A 19,072-nucleotide genomic window follows, 5' to 3' on the forward strand; every position below is an offset into this window, starting at 1 on the left:
GTTTTATTGTGAAGGCAGGTAAATGCAGCTACCGGAAAGCTCCGCGCCTAAACAGTTGGGAGTGGACTGTTAGTAGAGTTAGCGCGGTGCTGTTTACCATGTAAATACTGTGTTTACATTAGAGGTTAAGAACGGATATATTTACTTGTCCGCCAAAACCTTTGTCTCAGTTTAAACACTGAAATCGGCTGTCGTTGTTGGGCTTGCTAACGTTAGCGACTCTACGCTGCTACTTCCTCCAGCCATCAAGGTAAACACAATTGTTTTGTCTTACGCTCGTCGCTTTTTGTGTTCGTGTGGAAGTGATCTTTAGAAAAACTAAAGGGTTTTTACCAGTTTGCAGGATAAACTAAACCTCCTAAACAGCTACTTTCGAGTGAAAAGCTAAACATCTTTTTGCATTTCCGATACAGTGTTTTCATAATAAATCAGCCCCAGGTAGCACTTATGGTGAAGGTGAATGTAAATCTAAAGAGCTCGACGTTATTGATCAGCCAAAGCGCTTATTAGACAGATATACCTGAAAACCCGATAAAGCAACTGCAGAGAGCATACACAGAAAACACTGAGAATATTTTATTTCGAAGGGAACTCTGCAGCTGTGTGAGGCGGGCTCATTCAAAGATCGGAGAGGCCCCATCTCGGGTTCATTTGTTTTGTGTTCCTGCCCAGCAGCAGCTATGGATCCTGAAGATAGCCCACACAGCCCGGACGAAGACACCAGCATGCCAGAACAACACCCCAAATACAAGAGGAGTCAGAGGAGTCTTCATGTGCTCACCACGAAGTTTGTCCAGTTACTGCAAGAGTCTAAAAGCGGCGAGCTGGACCTGAGAGACGTAAGTGAGCACACACAGTACAGTAAACACCTAGGCCAGCATGTTGCATCAAATTATACGTGTGTGTTGTACAGTATTTTATAGTTTTGAAACTTTAGATTTGTGCTACTTTATACTGTATGCCTGCCATTTTTAAACTTCAGGCCTCCGTGGCCTAGTTTTCCTTTGTGTTTTCATTACTTCATTTTGGTCCTCAGAGGATTTACTGGTTGACCTGATCCTTCATCAAGAGGTTTAGGAACACAGAGTACATAAATGAAGGGAGCACAGTAAATACTTCAGTTTACTTTTTAAATGTAAACACAGTGGGTCTCAAAATCGAAAAATGTGCATCTTTAATAAAATTATTCTCCAAGTCATCTGGATACTTTTGATTTTGTTTTATTCCGATTATGCTATTTCTTTGCAACTTGATATTTTTTCAATCCAGGATGAATTTAGCATGAAAACAGCATTTTCTCCATTTTTGTGACGAAAAATTTAAAGTTAAAGATGTTCTGCATGTTTTACTTTACATGTGATGATTTGGGATAGAATGACTCTTGTCCTGTAGGTTATAGACTTTTAAAATTTTAGATTAATATATCATTATATTTTTAAAATCTTATAAGAATAATTTCAGTTAACTGATTAAAAAAAAGAAGAAAGTATTTATTATAAATAAATACTTGATGTCCACTGTGAGCGACTATCTTTGAACAGAGGCGGTGGCTTACAATACCAACTGTCTGCCATCTATAATCCAGTTTTGAGATCCCGTCCCAGATGCCTTAACGGCCACTCACATCCTGGGCCATCTGACCTCAGGAAATCACATGATGGGGTGGGGCCAGGTTTCACAATGAGCCCACCCGAAACCGTGGCTGATTGTCACCCACACCCACTTTCACACCTTGGCTCATGTGATTAGGTAGAGGATCATCAGGGGGTCCTTTTGTCCCTCCTTGGGGGGATACACCCACAGGGTTTAAATCTGGGACTCTCCACCATTTTACCCGAGAACTGAAGAAACTTCTCGGATGAGAGGTGAAACATCTTCAAGCAACCTAAAGAAGAAGATGACTGAGAACCTTCACAGACATATTGTAAATAAATTGCAGTACCTTCAAGGCTCACAAGGGGGCGGCCGGTCACACTTTAATACATACTATCATCATCTGGTTACTGTACATGCAGATCTTCTGCTTCGTATATATTAAATTAAGAGAGCCATACTAGCTTTGCTAAAGTAAGTGAAGGACCACACACTGCATAACTGAACTGACACATTGTTACAGGTTAGAATGCAAACATTACATCATTCATCTAACATGCTAAATAAACATTTAAATTAGTCTGTTTGATGCCATTTTTTTGATATACACCACTAGATCTGTCACTAATGAAGCAAACTGGATTGAAGCCAAGTTAAATAGCAATAAAAACACACTGCATCTTGAGATTCCTAAGCACGTATTTATTTATTTATTTTAATTTTTGGGCTTTGTTTTGTTTGTGTTTTAGCATGCAGCAGCCCTTATTTGGCATGATCTGTGGGGCCTCGGGCTGTCCTTTCCCCATGTGTGGGTTTAGGGTTCGATTTCTTTAAAGTTCTTTAAGATGTTTTCTCTGATTTAAAGTCCATGGATTGTTCTGGCTACATTTTGGCATACATTTAAAAATTACACTTCATTTGTTAAGCAAAAGCTTTTGCTTCAGGAAATAAATAAGTGCATTAAACCCCACAAGAACAGCAGCTCGATTTTGTTAACATTGTGAGTGTAAAAATTAAGAAGGAGTACATGCAGACTAGTGTGAAGAGAAAGGGTGAGACTGAGGCAGATGATCAACTTTGTTGACTCCTAAGGAGACCAGCTGACAGTACAGAACTGGAGCACATCTGGGGTGTTAGTGTAGGCCTGATGCATTGTCTTTGAATAACTGCTGTGTGTGTGTGTGTGTGTCAGACACGGAGGCTGGGGTAGAAAAAGCATCTTTTTTCCCCTGTTGTTTCAGGCGGTCAGGGCTCTGGCTGTTGGACAGAAGAGGCGAATCTACGACATCACAAATGTACTGGAGGGCATCGGCCTGATTATGAAAATATCCAAGAGCAACGTAAAGTGGATGTGAGTTTTTAACTCTTCTCTTGTGTGCATGCACATACAGTGGGGCAAAAAAGTATTTAGTCAGCCACCGATTGTGCAAGTTCCCCCACTTAAAATGATGACAGAGGTCAGGTATTTGCACCAGAGGTACACTTCAACTGTGAGAGACAGAATGTGAAAAAAAAATCCCTGTGTCCACATGGTAGGATTTGTAAAGAATTTATTCGTAAATTAGGGTGGAAAATAAGTATTTGGTCACCTCAAACAAGGAAAATCTCTGGCTCTCACAGACCTGTAACGTCTTCTGTAAGAAGCTTTTCTGTCCCCCACTCGTTACCTGTATGAATGACACCTGTTTGAACTCATCATCTGTATAAAAGACACCTGTCCACAGCCTCAAACAGTCAGACTCCAAACTCCGCCATGGCCAAGACCATGTTTTTCCTGCCAAGGGGACAGGACGACTGATCCGTGTTAAGGACAGAATGAATGGGGCCATGTATCGTGAGATTTTGAGCCAAAACCTCCTTCCATCAGTGAGAACTTTGAAGATGAAACGAGGCTGGGTCTTCCAACATGACAATGATCCAAAACACACCGCCCGGGCAACAAAGGAGTGGCTCCGTAAGAAGCATTTGAAAGTCCTGGAGTGGCCTAGCCAGTCTCCAGACCTCAACCCCATAGAAAATCTGTGGCGGGAGTTGAAAGTCCGTGTTGCTCGGCGACAGCCCCAAAACATCACTGCTCTCGAGAAGATCTGCATGGAGGAATGGGCCAAAATACCAGCTACTGTGTGTGCAAACCTGGTAAAGACCTATAGTAAACGTTTGACCTCTGTTATTGCCAACAAAGGTTATGTTACAAAGTATTGAGTTGTATTTTTGTTATTGACCAAATACTTATTTTCCACCCTGATTTACGAATAAATTCTTTACAAATCCTACCATGTGGATTCATGGATTTTTTTTTCACATTCTGTCTCTCACAGTTGAAGTGTACCTCTGGTGCAAATTACTGACCTCTGTCATCATTTTAGGTGGGGGAACTTGCACAATCGGTGGCTGACTAAATACTTTTTTGCCCCACTGTATGTCAAGAATATGAAGCAAAACATAAATAATAGTAAAAGTTAACATGTTCTCTTTTATTTTCCCCACGAATAAGAGGCCACACATTGGGAGAGAATACACAGCTATTAGCCAACAGGCTGGTGGAGCTAAAGTCTGAGGTGAAGGGCTTGGAGCTAATGGAATGTATTTTGGACCAGCAGAAACTCTGGGTCGAGCAGAGCATCAAGAATATAACAGAAGACTGCAGAAAATATCCTTTTCTCTAATAACTGTTGAATTCATTGCTCAGTCATAATTTTCCCCCTAGAAGGTAGGGAGTATGTAATTGCTTCTGTTTGTTTGTTTACAGCCTGGCCTTTAGTTTTCAAGGTATCTTTTTTTAAATGCTGATTTCATTTAGGTAAAAACAGGGTTGAGGTGAAGGACACACCAAATGTGAAAATGAGTTAAAACTTTTTGTGAAACCATATCAAGTAATAGATCGTGGAAGGATGGAAGTTCTCACAGCTCACAGAAGCCAAAGATTTCAGCCAATTCTGCTCCAATCATTTGGGTAAAGACAATAAAATACATCATTTAAGCATTGAATGCTTCAAGGTCAAAGGTCAGGGTCACCCGATTTAGGAAAAAGTTTTAGGTTCCATCGAATCATCTCCAAACTTTAGGGGCAATATATTAGTCATTGAGGTGCGTAAGCACTTTGCTTTTTGAGCTCTTTAAAACATAATTTTTTCAGTAAACCATTATATGACTTCACAATCACACAAATATGATTAATATACTACATTAGATTTCCATATTAACAATCCTGACAGCAGTGCAAATGATCTATGAAAACAATACCCATGTCATTACTGAGGATTTCCAAAAGACAAGCTGATGTCAGCATGTTGTAATAAAAACATCAAAGTTGTAGTATAGTCCGTGGGCGTGTATGTGTTTACTTCTGTTTACCACAACGTAGGAACAGAATTATGTGTATTTGTACTAAATGTTTTATGCTTCCAGCTTTAACTGAAAATGAGATATTGGATATCATTTTTAGCAGATTTGATGAGATTTAATGTGTTTCTGTGACAGATACGCTGCATTTGCATTTGTGCCGTTACAGAAAATGCTGTGCAACAATCCATCACATCTCTTTTCTGAATAGCAAAATATTTTAAGTTGAACCTTAACTCAGATCAACTCTGACATATGTGAATCATGAAGATATCTGCAACTGCTTTTGTGGTGATGTATAATCCCTCTTTTCCAGCCATTACTCTTTTTTCAGTATATTTTTATATAGTTAAAAAAAATAAAGTAGAGAGTCAGTAAGCCTGAGATGGTGCTTTCTGCTCTTTGGAATAAATACATATAAATCGTGTTTTGACTTGTCTGCATCTTGTTTCTTCTCAGGCCACACACTTTTAGCAGTGCAAGCACCACCTGGCACACAGCTAGATGTCCCCATTCCCAAAGCTGTAAGTTCTGCATCACTGAAAGCGACTGTAGTTTATACTCCCGCTGCTGCTCTTAATTCAGACTGGGGTGATTTATGTGTGCTTGCGTCTCCTTTGTACAGGTCCAGAACTGCCCGGCAAGGTACCAGATCCATCTGAAAAGCGCCAGAGGTCCCATAGATGTCGTCCTCCTAAACAAATGCTCCGTCAGCTCTGCTCCTGTTGTACTTCCAGTCCCACCAGCAGAAGAAATTTTACAGAGCGCCAGCTTAGCTCTGTCTGCCTGGCGAGAAGAAAACAGTAAAGTCAGTAGCAAAACTGATGAATCCAAAAGTGAGTCGTTATCTTTCCTGGATACACCACTGAAAGAGAAATGAAAACTAATAAACCCTTCATTTTATAAGTTCCACGCCTTTTAATATTCATCCAACAGTTTTTTAACTTTTAAACTTTTAAAAGGCAACAAACTGCTGTGGATGATGTTGATGATGATAGCTGACCCTGCGTGGTGGCAGACTTGGTGTTTGAAGCAACCACTTTCGATCGTGCCACAGTCTTCACTCTTTTCCCCCATGTGACTGGAATCAGTTAATTTTAAAAAAGCACATAATATTCAAACATGAAAAAGTGGATGTAATGCTTAGTTAAATAAACTAATGTTTGACAGGCTGTTCCTTCTTTCATGCTTACGCAGGCTTCACATTTAACGTATCTACATTTTCATGCTCACAGTTTGTTCAAAAAAATATTTTTTCCAGCGCCGGATCCATCGAACCAACGCCAGGACCAAACAGAGCCGCCCAGAGGTAGTGCCGGTCTTCACTCTTAAAAACACTAAAGTCAGATAATTTTACTGTAAATTGATGTCTGGTTTGTTTTTCTTTTTGTAGGAATATTAAATACAAATCTAATCACAAAGCTCTTGTCCTCTGAAGGTAAGTACACTTTATTCATCTTTATAAAGTTATTAACGATTATTGCATATTGAATGTGGTAATTACACGTTTACATCTGCCTAACAGTTTTTTCTCCTCTGTTCCTTTTGTCTCCATCCCTCATCTAAACAAGATTACACCTGTGATCTGGACGAGAGAGAAGGCATCTGCGACCTCTTTGACATCCCCATGCTCAAAGCCTGTGGTTACATGAGCTAATGTTTTTAATTGGGTGGGATTTTAAACACTGGTTTGTGATGAAATGCATTTAATCAGAACCGTGGGACCTTGGCGAACGTGCAGCATTCTTCTTGAGCTTCCTGAAGATCCATATTTATGGTGTTTTCAGTGTTGCTGATGTAAAGTGTCCAAGAGTTTGAATTTGGAAGCAAACACCAAGGGCATGGACAGAAAGAGCACACTCAGAGTTAAAGTATTTGTATTCTGATTGAACTGTCAAGCATTTCAGCTTTTAAACCAGTTACTACCAGAATTTTAGGCTCCATGTAAAAGCACAACAGGTGTCACAGCAGTTAGCCCTGTTGACTCACAACAGGAAGGTCCTGGGTTTGAATTTGAATCCAGCCTTTTGTGTGGGGCGTGGGTTTTTTCTGGGTATGCTGATGTCTCCCACAGTCCAAAGATATGCTAGGTTAACTGGTGACTGGTGCCTAGATTAACTGGCTAAATTAGCCACTATTATAAGTGTGAGTGTTAAACCTGTCTCTGTGTTGGCCTGATGATTGACTACCTCTCGCCTTGCTGGGACCTGTGACCATGATTTGGATAAGCTTTTTAGATGGGTGTAAGTGTACCCAGTGTTTTATCTGGAACTCAGCCCTATGTTCAAAAGTGAATATTCTCTTTTTAAATAATGATTTGTATTTAACTTTTAAGACATAACAACAATAAAATTATGCAAAAAGTTTCTTTGTATTTTCTGAAATGTGGTCCCAAACCATGACGGAGCCTCCACCTATTTCGATGACTGAAAACTTTCACTATTGTATTTCTTTTCTGATCGCCATACATATTGATTTGAACCACAAATGTCAACTTTGGATGCATCACTCCTTACATCCTTTCGCTAATTGATTGACTGATTTCTGGTCTAGTTCTTGGACAGTTTGACGTCCCTCAGCCTTTTCTTCCCGTTTCCCTTCCTTAATATGTCATTAAAACTGTTCCTGATTAGTAGATCAGTAGGTCAATCAACTGAAGCTCTAGATGCATCTGTCAGGTCTATCCTGAATTTTTTTCCTTTTTCTTAATGACAGTGCTTTCAGATGCTGTAGATAATGTTTGTTTGTTTTTAAATATTTTTATTAATGCCTCTTATTTATGTTCACCTCCACTTGTCCACTTTTTACTCATTTTTTTAAGAACATACTGCAAAGATATGAGTCTTCAGCTAATAGTTCTTTGAGAATCACCTCTGTGCAAAACTACAATTTTTTTTTATGTCTGTGAAATTGTTATCTTTAAAAAAAAAATAAAATTGTAGCCCCAACTAAAGAACCCCCCCCAAAAGCATCTAACACAGGGTGCCTTTATTGTCTTTCATAGGCTGGTGTGATTTAACAAATAAGCAAAAGCAAATATTCTGAAAATGAGTGGAATAGCAGCCAAAGGAACATTTTGAAACAACTTCAGAAAGTCTGGAGAACTGCTCCAGACAACCATGAACTATAGCCTCAGATTACAATATGTGTGAAATGTCGCTCAGATGAAATTTTACTCAGGTCTAAAGTATTAGTTTACGATATCGCTTGATTTTAAAATACCTGCATCATACTAAACGTGTGAATAACAGGCCTAAAGCTGTACAACTACACTCACGTCTCTGATACTGTACTTTCTCTAAATACATCCATGACATGGCAGTGCTTTGAGCTAAATGTTGGTGTCCTAATATTTTGAAGTTAAACAGGTATATGTTTATTAAATACTGGTATGCCAACATTTGCCTATTAGCCTAGAAGAACAACTGAAACTGATGGGAATGCTGTTCCTCTTGTATGTGTTTAGTGATAAAGCTTTATGAATCTTGATGGGAGCAGATGGGATAACCTGCACTGAGACATCTAATCTACTGGGGACAATGAAAGATCTGCATACTCTCATCACAATCTAAGCAGAGTTTAATATTTTAGTCTGGACCAAAGTGGCCTCAGTAGAGCCATGCTATTAGCAAAACACTGTTGATTTAGCACTTAACCTTTGCTTACTATTTCTTGTCAATACTGTTTCACTTTCTAAACAAATTGTGTGGTATACAGTTACATTTCTAAATATTCTATTTTCAAAGGCCAGCTCAACTATCAGTTGGCAGCACTTATGCCCATCAGATCAATTTGCTTTTAAGGAAATTATCTGGCAGGGTAAAAGGATAAATCTTTCCCCCAAAATAAGCAGGAGCAGAATATAAACTTATCTTTAATACTTGGTTCATATATGGCATATTTTTAAAGGACTTTTGGAGGTTTTTTTTTTTAAAGTATTATCGGCTCTATTCCCATAGGTGACTGGATCAGGAGTGATAATAGTCTCTTCCTTTCTGCTGAAAAGCATGCTAAAACCTTTCTAGTAGGACGTCAACACTCCGCAGCAGTTGTGAATCCCCTCCAGTTACCCACCTTAACTTCTAATAAGTTGATTTCACTGTTTACAGAACTGCATTAAAACCTGAAGCTCTATCACCGGCTTTAAAAGCATTGAAATATTTAATGAAAGATACGCACACTCGTAAACGCTGATGTTCATTTTTTTTCCTTGTTTAGCGCTTATGAGTATGTGCCTGTTTTGTGTGCAACAGACTCAGTAGAATTACCTGATAATTGTTAACCAATCATCCTGCTTGAAGGACCCTTCCTGTCCCATTTGATTGGTTTTCCGTCTGTAGATTCCGCCTCCTCAGCAGGTTTGTGTTTATGTTGCTATAACAACACTAGTACTTACTGAGTGTGCTGCTCTTTTCGCAACAAACCGAACACTTCTTCGCGTAATTTGAGCAGCGTACAAGATGGTGAGCATTAAATAATTAAGAAACAAGTGTTTTATCTGTAGTAAATGACCAGCTTTATTTTTTATGCCGCTAGCAGCTGGGCGTGTGTATAAATGTAGCTTACTTTTGTATACTTCTCATTGCTAATTAAAAAACACACTCAAGGTTACCACCAATGACTATAGAAAACTTTTTCTTTTATAAATATAAAAGGATACATGGATCGATACATATATACTTTTATCTTTTATGCAGTCATTGGTTGCTAACCAGAAAGCAGTTTTAACTTTGAACAGCTGTGCTGACTCTTTCCCCCCCAGCCACCCAAAAAGAAAAGTGCAGATAAAAAACCAGCAAATCCAAGGACCCCCACGCTGATAAATGGCCTCACCAAGGATGAGATGTCCAAGGAGCAGGTCAGAGCTGAAGAGTGATAGAATGTGTCTGAATGTGTATGAATGTGTATTTTAAGTCAGGAGGAAGCAAATAGGAACCTGTTCAAAGTGATCTGTGCATTGAGAGGGGTAGCACATAAAGCTGAGGCACAACATTTAAATAACACTCAATGCAAGTGAGATTGACATATCTTGGCTCCTAATACGGATCAAGCTCTGTAAACACTCCGTTGGAATATTTTAATTAGAGCCTCCCTGCCTGCAAAAAGGCGTCATGATGCAGATAATGGAATTCTGATTTTTTTCTAACTTTGTAATGTGCCAAGCTTTCCCTGAAGACTTTTAAGATGCATAAATCCATGGAAGTACCAAAAAAAAAAGCAAAAACAACAAAAACAAAACATGGATATGGTAAAAGTTTACATGTACTCGTCATGGACATGGATGTTATAGCATTTTGGGGCTTTTAAAGATTTCTTTGAACTGCTGTTTCTCCAGGGTGGAATGATTGTACACGCTATATCTTTAATGAATTAGAAAAACAACAAAAAAACAAAACCAAGATTGTGTGTGTGTGTGTGTGTGTGTGTGTGTGTGTGTGTGTGTGTGTGTGTGTGTGTGCAAGTTTGAATTAATTTGGGATTTTTTCTAATCCACACTCCTCCAAGTTAATGGGCCTTGGCCTTATCAAGTTAAGATACATTGTAGAACATGTAGGTTCACTTATAAGACTTATGTGACTGTATGTGTATATATTTGAGCTGGTATGTAAACTTTTGATCCTTTGTAGGTTAGAGAAAAGCAAGAAAGAAATCACCAAATTACCATGATATTGATGCCCATGATGAGTGTATGGAAATTGGAAAGTGATTTTCTCAGACTCTCCTAAAGCGTGAAAAAAAGTGACAATATGTTGCAGTCATTTGGTTTGTCGAGCACATAAAAACTACAGTCACATCTTTCTGTGTTTCAGCTGGAGGAGCACATTATGCGTCTTCGAGAGGAACTGGATAGAGAGCGGGAAGAGAGAAACTACTTTCAGTTGGAGAGGGACAAGATCCACAGCTTTTGGGAAATCACAGTTAGAAAACAGAAGGAGGTTGACTCTGAGCTGCAAAAGGTAGAAAAGGATGTAGAAGAAAATGAGGCCCGTCACCAATTAGACGTTAAGGTAAGATTTTACTGATTTTAGAATATTAAAAAATAGATAGCTCTTCCATTTTGAAGGCTGGTCAGATGGAGTCAGGTGATGCTGAAGTCCCAAATCATGTTCTTAAATTTAGTAAAACATTTCAAGAAACCTAAATCAGGACATGTTTCTTATGCTAATATTTTAAGGTTTTTAGTAAAACCAGGATATGTGGTTCAGTGTTTACAGGTTATTCTAGGATATATGTAGGAATCTGTTTATGGAGATTTGCTTATTAATGGCTACTGATAAATTTAATGGATGTCTTTATTTTCTATGCCGCTAGCATAAAATATAAAGATGGGTAACCGAGAGGGCTGTGGTGTTAATATTAAGTTGTCTATGAGGTTTGGCCAGAGATTATAATCTAACTCAGCGGTCTCCAACCTTTTTTGCGCCACGGACTGGTTTATATCCGACAATATTTTCACGGACCGGCCTTTAAGGTGTCGTGGATAAATACAACAAAATAAAACCAGTACCGGTACCAAAAATGATAGAAACGATAAAAAATTAACGATAAAAAACGATAAAAACCCTGAAAACCATCAATTTCACACCCGAGCCTCAACTCTCATGGCCGGTCCGTGGCCCAGGGGTTGGAGACCGCTGATCTAACTTGAATAGGTACCAAGCCAGGGGTTTGGGTTAGGGCTAAAAGATGGTGGATGATAACAACTGCAAGGCAACGTGTTTTAGGAATACTGGATTTCCATATGAACGCTCACATGTGATAGTTTTTCCCACCAGGTGTACAAGCAGAAGATCAAGCACCTCCAGCATGAACACCTGAATGATATCGCTGAACTGAATGCAGATTCTTTGGTGTCCAATGAACTGATGGAGAAAGAGCAAGAGCACCTAGAGGAAGAGCTTCGTAAGACAATTACGCGGGTAGACATCCAAGAGATCAACTTTAAACACACCAAGAAGGAACTTGAACTGGTTTGTAGTACAAAACATACATTTCCCTTTACCTTAATCATATTCGTAGTGTTGCCGGGGTGCTCTAGAAAGATACTCTGCCACTTGTTCCACTTTTGAGGAAAAAAACCTTCATGTTTCTGTATTTAAGTAGATTTTTGCTTCCACCCACACCCACGACCACAAGCTGTGAGAAATGACCGAAACACTGAGACTGTGGACACAAGCAGTGGTAAATGAGCATCCTCTGAAGGATGTCTGATCTCAGCATTAGAGAGAGGGTGAGGGCCTCAGTCATTCAGGAGGTGCTCAGAGTAGAGCTGCTGCCCCTCTACATCAAAAGAAACCAGGTGGGGTGGTTCAGGCTTCTGACATAAGTTAGGTGTTTGGGGCATGTCCTGCTGAGCGGAGAGAGCACTCGCTGGAGAGATCACATCTCATGGCTGGCCTTGGAACACCTCAGAGGAGCTGGAGGAAGTGGCTGTGGAGAGGAAGGTGTGGCCATCTCTGCTTAGACTGTTACTCCCACGACTTGGACACAGAAGAGGGTAGAACCTGGATGGATGGCTTAATTCACACACCACTGCATTTGGCTTTGCGGCATGTGGTCGCTGCTCAACCACCGAGCTAAACCAGTGTCCAAAAGCATAGCATTTTTTAACAATGCTTTTATTGTGAAACATTGTTAGGAACTTTATTGGTGAACTCACTGGAAATGAAATACAAGAAAACTCAGACTAGGTAGAAACCAGGAACTTACTAGGAACCTGTGACAGTTACATAGAACAGAGTGAGCACGTGACAAAGGACAAGGGGAGACTACCACAATAAATATACAGACAAATAATGAGAGGATATGAAACCTTAATTTTTTGTGATTTTTTTTTTTAATTACAACTTGCTGACATCAGCCTGCTTTGACCCATGACCTTGAACCATTAAATACTAAAACAGTGTACTTTATGATCTTTACCCATATGAATCAGTTGAAATCTTTGGCTCTATGAGCTGTAAGAACTTGAGATATTTTGATTTTGCAAAACTTTATGGTGTCATTGTGATGTCGTAGGGTGTCGTATTAAAAAAAGTGTGTGTCGTACACCTCTCTACGTGCCCTTTCATATTATGGTTTCTTGATTTTTTTTTTCCAGGGTCAACTTTGACCTTGGTTGCTAACACGTACTCATGTCCCCCAATACCAAGTATCATGTTGTGAAGTTTGATAATCCACAAAAAACTGTAGATAATATAAAGTTTTTACTGATTTTCATAAATGTGCCATGACCTTGACCTGGTTTTCATCAAAATGAAATCAGCTTCAGCTGTTATTGGTTTCCAAGATATCATTTATCTAAAAATGATATCTTGGAAACTGTGCATGCTAGACTGCTTACAAGCACAGACAAGCAGTACTGATTGTATACTTCCTCCTGTTGTGGGGAGAACAAGGACTAAACTAGAACATAACCTAAGAATAAGATGGACTAGAAGGCAAAGTACAAACAGAGACAGTAAGTAAATAAATAAACGAGATAAGGGGAAAAATCACTAATGTTTATCAAAAGAGCAAAATTTGGTCAAAATTGATCCTCAAACAAAAAAGAATCACAAGTATGTGAATTCATAAAGTGTGGCTTCCATGAGCTGTAAGAACTTGACCACAAATTTGTTCTTGTGGTCTTTTAAGGCTGATTAATTAGTGTAAAATTCTCACTGTGGTTTAACCGTGGGCACAGCTGTTATCTGTTGTTGCACCTCAGTACTGTATTACATAGCTCTGCACGTCTGACCCTGATATACTTCAGCTTACAAGAATAAACACTCCTAACTGGTTGTTATCTTCACAGAAACATGGTGAAGAACTAACCACAAGGAGCGACCACCTGGAGAAACAGCTTGCAGGTAAAAAACAACAAAAACACAACCCAAAAATAAAAACCGCATTCTGAGTTGAATTCATCGCTTCACGTTGTCAAGCACTGAACAGGAGCCATCCTTTTGTGTTACGGCTGGGGCAGAAATTACAGCGTCGTTTGAGATGAAAGTGCAGGCGCTAAAACAAGATCTGGACAACATCTGGAAAAGTGAGATCAGCGATAGCGAAAACCACTGGAACAGCCACATCGCTGCTCTTAAACAAGATCACGATGAAACCTACCGCAGCGCTGAGGAATTTGTCATTATCATGAAAACGGACACGGACACGCTTACTGAACTCAAGGTGCGATCACAAACACAAGCTTTGTTTAAACCTATAACTCACTACTGATCAGTCTTCTGCTTGTGACTACAGCTTATAATTTTTAGAACGGTTTATCTATGAAATAGAACCATTAGAGGGTATCTTTAAACCGAGTGAATTAATAATTGTTTTGATATTCTGGAAAATGCAAAACAAAAGCCTCCAAATTTGAAATGGTGACTGAAATTTTATTATTTATTGTTGCTGAACAGTTTTTCCACTAGCTTTGACCCAGATATGTCTTATTTTCACATGCAATGTTTTATTTGAATTTTCCAGGGAGAAATTAATGAAGCAAAGAAGAAACAAAAGAGCATGAAACTGGAGGTGGTAACTGTTTTGAAGGAGAACAAACATCTTGCTGAGCTTATCTCAAAGATCAAGGAAGAAAACGATGAAATTGCCAAGAAACTGAGACATTCCTTGGGAAATAAGGTTCTTTTGGCACCTTTTTTCACAGAGTTTACTGTTGGACAGTTTCTCTTGCTTTTACCAGCATCTTCGTTGGTGTGCAGCATCACTGTAGCCCAGTATGAGCATAATTTCTGTGCACTGCTTTTGACAGGATGTAATTGGAAACATCAAAAGAAAAAAGCTGAAAGATCTGAAAGCAGAGCATGAGGTGTTGGAACAGAAATTCAGCGAGGTAAAAACTAACAATCAGCTCCATTCATGTGTAGTTGCACACGTTTTATGTGAATGTTTTTGTATGTTTGCTGCACAGCTCCAACTGGAAAGGGATGAACTTCGCAAGGCTTTCACTGAGATTGTTGAGAAGGCACAGCATAATGGAGACATAGAGAACATGGCGGTGGAAAAGAAGCTGCAGGCTCTGACAGAGAGCCTGGAGGAGACGGAGGCTCAGCTCAGTGCGGTGCTTTCAGCCTCCAACATGGACCAAACAGCCCTCAGCAGGGTCATAAAGAAAACTGAGGTAGTGTTGTACATCTACTTCATGTTTCTTCTTCAGCAGTCATCTAAACCTTTACACTGATTTTATATACACTTACTGGCCACTTTGTTAGATACACTAGTTCAACTGCGTATTTACGCAAATATCTAATGAGCCAGTGACATGGTAGCAAGGCATTCGGCCTGTAGACATGGTCAGGATTTCACAAACTGCTGATCTGTTGGGATTTTCACACACATAACCATCTTGAAGGTTTACAGAGAATGATGAGGAAAAGAGAAGCAGCAGCTTTCTGGGTGAAAATGCCTTGTTGGTGTCAGGAGAATGGCCACACTGCTTCAAGCTGATTGGAAGAATATCTCTGAACAAACCATTGAACCTTGAAGCGCACGGTCTGATGAGTGCCAAATTCTGCTGTGACGTTTGGATAGCAGGGCCAGAATTTGGCTTAAACAACATGATCCACACTGCCTTGTGCCACTGTTTTAGGGTGCTGGTGGTGAGGTAATGGTGTGTTTGTGTGTGTTTGGTGGGGGGATTTTCTTGACCCGTCAGGACCAACTGAGCATCATTTAAACACCGCAGCCTACCGGAGTATTGTTGCTGACTGTATCTGCCCCTTTATGATCACGGTGTACCCATCTTTTGATGGTTGCGCCCAACAGAATAACACATCATGTCACAAAGCTCAGATTATCTCAAACTGGTTTCTGGAACATGGCAATGAGTTCAGTGGAGTCAAATAACCGCCACAGTCACCAGATCGCAATCCAATAAAGCACCTTTGGGGTGTGGTGGAACGGGAGAGTCACATTATGAATGTACAGCAATCGCGGGACCAAAAATCTGTGAGGAGTGTTTTCAGCACCTTGTTGAATCTGTGCCACAAAGAAATAGGAGAAAAAGCTCTGAAGGCAAAAGGTTCATTCTGGTATTAGCAAGGCGTTACCAACAAAGTGGCCTGTGAGTGTATATTTTTAAGTATATTTCTGGAAGTGTCATGTTTTTATAAGAACATTAAAGAAGCTCCTAATGTTTTTGCTTGCAGGCACATATTGACTCCAAAAATACTGCCATCAAGACCCTGCAGCACAAAATAAATCAAATTTCCATGGTTAGTTGTCTATTTGTTTCCTGAAATTACTTTTAATGTATTTCATAACAATAAGCACAGTGAAACTTTGTATCCTGCAGGTCCGCAAGCATTTGCTGCTGCACACTGAGGTAAAGGCAAAGGCTCTTGGTGTTCCTGTGGAAGAGCTCCTTTGTAATTCCCAATGAGAGGAATCCTCATGATAAAAATGTGGAGCAGCACTTGGATTAAAGTGAGAAGCAAAGATCGCAAAGACTGGAACACTATTATTTCATTTACATCTTTTCTTTAATCTACCTTTAATGCTCATATGACTTTAAGTAGTAAAGAAATATAAATCAAAATTTAAGATGGGATCTCTTAATCCTGAGGAAAAAAAAGAGTTGTGTTGTGTGTTGTTTTAGACTAAAGGGTATGTCATGCCTCTATCTATAGCATCCGCTGTCACACCAACCCTCAGCATGTCCTCCTTCATGACCTCCATGAATTTTCTCTGTGGTCTTTCTCCTTTAGGCCTGCGTGTCATCTCCATATTTGACATCCTTTGTCCAGTATGTCGTCTCTAAAGGGAGCAACTGAAAGATGAAGATACTTCATTGGTCATTTGTCAGGTGTTTTTAATGACAGTCAATAGGTGGCGCTATTCACATAATTCATCGTTGTGTCTCAGACGGTGTCATGGTCACAGATGTTGGTCTGGCTTCACTCTTTCTCTCCTTGTTTGCTCGGTCTGACGCTCTTTGTCATGGGAGCGAGACTCCTCCCAGAAGTGGGCGTAGTTACCCAAGACTTCTGCTGGTGCACCTGTTTCTTATCAACACCCACCTGCAGTATTTAACCACTGTTATTCCTACATTGCCAGATTGCTAAGCTATATCATGTGGCAGTGTCACTCAGGCCTCTTCCAGTAGATGTTTTGGTACTTTCCTTGTTTATCCTCTTCCATCCAGATTGGGTGTGTGAGCCTGCCTAGCTCCTGGTTTTTCCTGCCTGTTCCCCTCTGGCTTTACTGAGGAATACTCACATAAGTCTAGACCTGTGGGCAACAGGGAATTCTTATGTGAATCAACGTCAGTCTTTCTGAACGAGAACCCTGCCGAAAACTGAGCAGTTCAAGAATGCTGGAGTAGCTGAACTCTATCCTGTGTAACGAGTAGACTTGACCATTAGATTGCTGACCTGTGACCTTCCTTTGAACATTATTCAACTTTAATTCCTGAACTTGCCGCAGATGTTGTTACCGTATCTTGAAGTTGTTCATTAAAATTGTTAAAATTCTTTCCATTGCTTCCTGCATTAAAGTGTTTTGTACAATCATTCAGTGGTTAACGCTACAACGTTGCTTCACAGCAAGACGTTTCTGGGATTGCACCTCCTGGTTGACCTCAGCCCCTCTATGAAGTTCACATGTTCTTTCTTGGATTTTTTTTCCCCCCCACTGTCCCAGTGCCTCTTTTTTTTTTTACATAACTGCTGTTTCAAAATTGTCTATAGGGTGAGGGTGTGAGAGTGAGTGGATAGTGTCCATGTTGTTCCGCACTCACACCAAGACAGCTGAGATAGGCCCCATGACCCTGAAATGGATAAGTGTAAAACGTGTATATGTTTTGGGGTTTTTTGCATATTTTTTGAACTTGTGTAACCATATTTTAGATCAAACAAGATCAAACAAGCACAAAGTACTATACCCTGATAAATAAAGTATAAAAAAAACAGTTTGCTAAAAACTGATTGTTGCTTCTGCCTTGTGACAGAAATTTTCTTTCTGGTTCAAAAGTACTTGATGTCATTCATTTGGCATATTTTAGACTAATTATAGGCCAACAACTCATTTACAACAGTTTAAAAATCTGGTAAATAACTCAAAACCACTTTTTGGCACAACACAGGTCCATTGTTTCTCTTTCCTGGATGTTGCTGCTTGTTCTCACCATTTTAAGACACAAAAAACAGCAAAAACAATCAAACATAACACAAGCTGCAATTTAAATATATTACTTTTATATTTTGACTAATTGCAAGCTTTTGGCCTCATGTAGGAATATGAGGTCAAAAAGTTGACTCAAATCAAATATTCCAATCTCAACTGCTACTTTCATCAGATGATTTCCCCTCCGCCATGACTGAGTTTCCAGCAGAGAGAGGAGGAACGTATGTGGCAGATCCAGTTTCTCATTGCCTATTCCCGTGGTGAATCGAGCCCCGCTGCGCTGAGTGATCGCTGTTCCCCGCTGCATCAATAATACAGGAGGAAGTTATTGTCCCGGTGCAGGCCACAGTATCATACAGCTAAAGCAAGTGGAGGGAGGGGATGGTCCTTTCACTCAACCCTCTAGGGTTTCAGCGCCTGCAGACAGTGGTCTGACTCTGGGGAGCCTGCTCCCGTCCCCTTGCACAGGGCTCAATTGTAAGTTTGCCTGACTGAGGGATAAATGTGTCCAAACACTGACAGCCTGCACAGTCCTGCTGGTCTGGCACTGCTGGTAAGACTACACCCCCAACAAACCCTGTGTCACAAGATGAGTCTCAGCTCAATGGAGAATTAAGCAGCAGGGGGACATGGGACAGTCAGGGGATAGATATCCTGGGTGTGATTAACATGATCCAGATTTTCATGTTCTTTGAGCACCTTGCTGAATGCTGTGACCTTCCTGTAGCCTCGAGGTGCTTCAAAATATACTGGGAGCACCTAAAACATGGGTATGCACTAGTGATGACCAACAAGACTGAGACATGTGGTGCCTTATTTCAAAGTAACCACTTTGCCATGCCCATTATCTGCACAGTCAAATGAAGACACACACAAAAAAAACAATCCACACAACTAACACCATGAAATACTAATCCAAGCATCAATCTGAACCCCAGAGACAAAGAAAAAAACAGGTGCCACAAATAGTTAAAATAACAGAGTGATAGAGGACACTGGGGGGAGGGGT

The 19,072-nt window shown here is 40.0% G+C and overlaps 2 protein-coding genes across 3 annotated transcripts; both read left to right on the plus strand.

The window, feature by feature from the left end:
• The first annotated feature begins 10 nt into the window (after positions 1 to 10).
• LOC102311728 (transcription factor E2F5) lies at positions 11 to 7,740 on the plus strand. 2 transcript variants are annotated; one of them, XM_014340650.2, is made up of 10 exons: positions 11 to 250; positions 673 to 839; positions 2,835 to 2,944; positions 4,088 to 4,243; positions 5,183 to 5,226; positions 5,395 to 5,459; positions 5,561 to 5,771; positions 6,197 to 6,244; positions 6,329 to 6,373; positions 6,507 to 7,740. In XM_014340650.2, exons 2-10 carry the CDS (start codon positions 681 to 683, stop codon positions 6,590 to 6,592), a joined length of 924 nt encoding a protein of 307 aa, XP_014196136.1. In that variant the 5' UTR covers positions 11 to 250; positions 673 to 680; the 3' UTR covers positions 6,593 to 7,740. The 2 variants fall into 2 exon arrangements, with proteins under 2 accessions (XP_014196136.1, XP_005915265.1); XM_005915203.3 differs by having other exon boundaries at positions 12 to 250; positions 676 to 839; positions 6,507 to 7,738.
• Positions 7,741 to 9,296: 1,556 nt separating this feature from the next.
• On the plus strand, positions 9,297 to 17,818 carry gas8 (growth arrest-specific 8). The gene is made up of 12 exons (XM_005915204.3): positions 9,297 to 9,398; positions 9,698 to 9,793; positions 10,746 to 10,943; positions 11,712 to 11,906; positions 13,733 to 13,787; positions 13,904 to 14,106; positions 14,407 to 14,562; positions 14,693 to 14,773; positions 14,852 to 15,061; positions 16,089 to 16,154; positions 16,235 to 16,365; positions 16,647 to 17,818. Exons 1-11 carry the CDS (start codon positions 9,396 to 9,398, stop codon positions 16,319 to 16,321), a joined length of 1,350 nt encoding a protein of 449 aa, XP_005915266.1. The 5' UTR covers positions 9,297 to 9,395; the 3' UTR covers positions 16,322 to 16,365; positions 16,647 to 17,818.
• The last annotated feature ends 1,254 nt before the right edge of the window (positions 17,819 to 19,072 follow it).

Source organism: Haplochromis burtoni, unplaced genomic scaffold, assembly GCF_018398535.1.
Source record: "Haplochromis burtoni strain Fernald_Lab_line unplaced genomic scaffold, NCSU_Asbu1 Contig_11, whole genome shotgun sequence".
NCBI lineage: Eukaryota > Metazoa > Chordata > Actinopteri > Cichliformes > Cichlidae > Haplochromis > Haplochromis burtoni.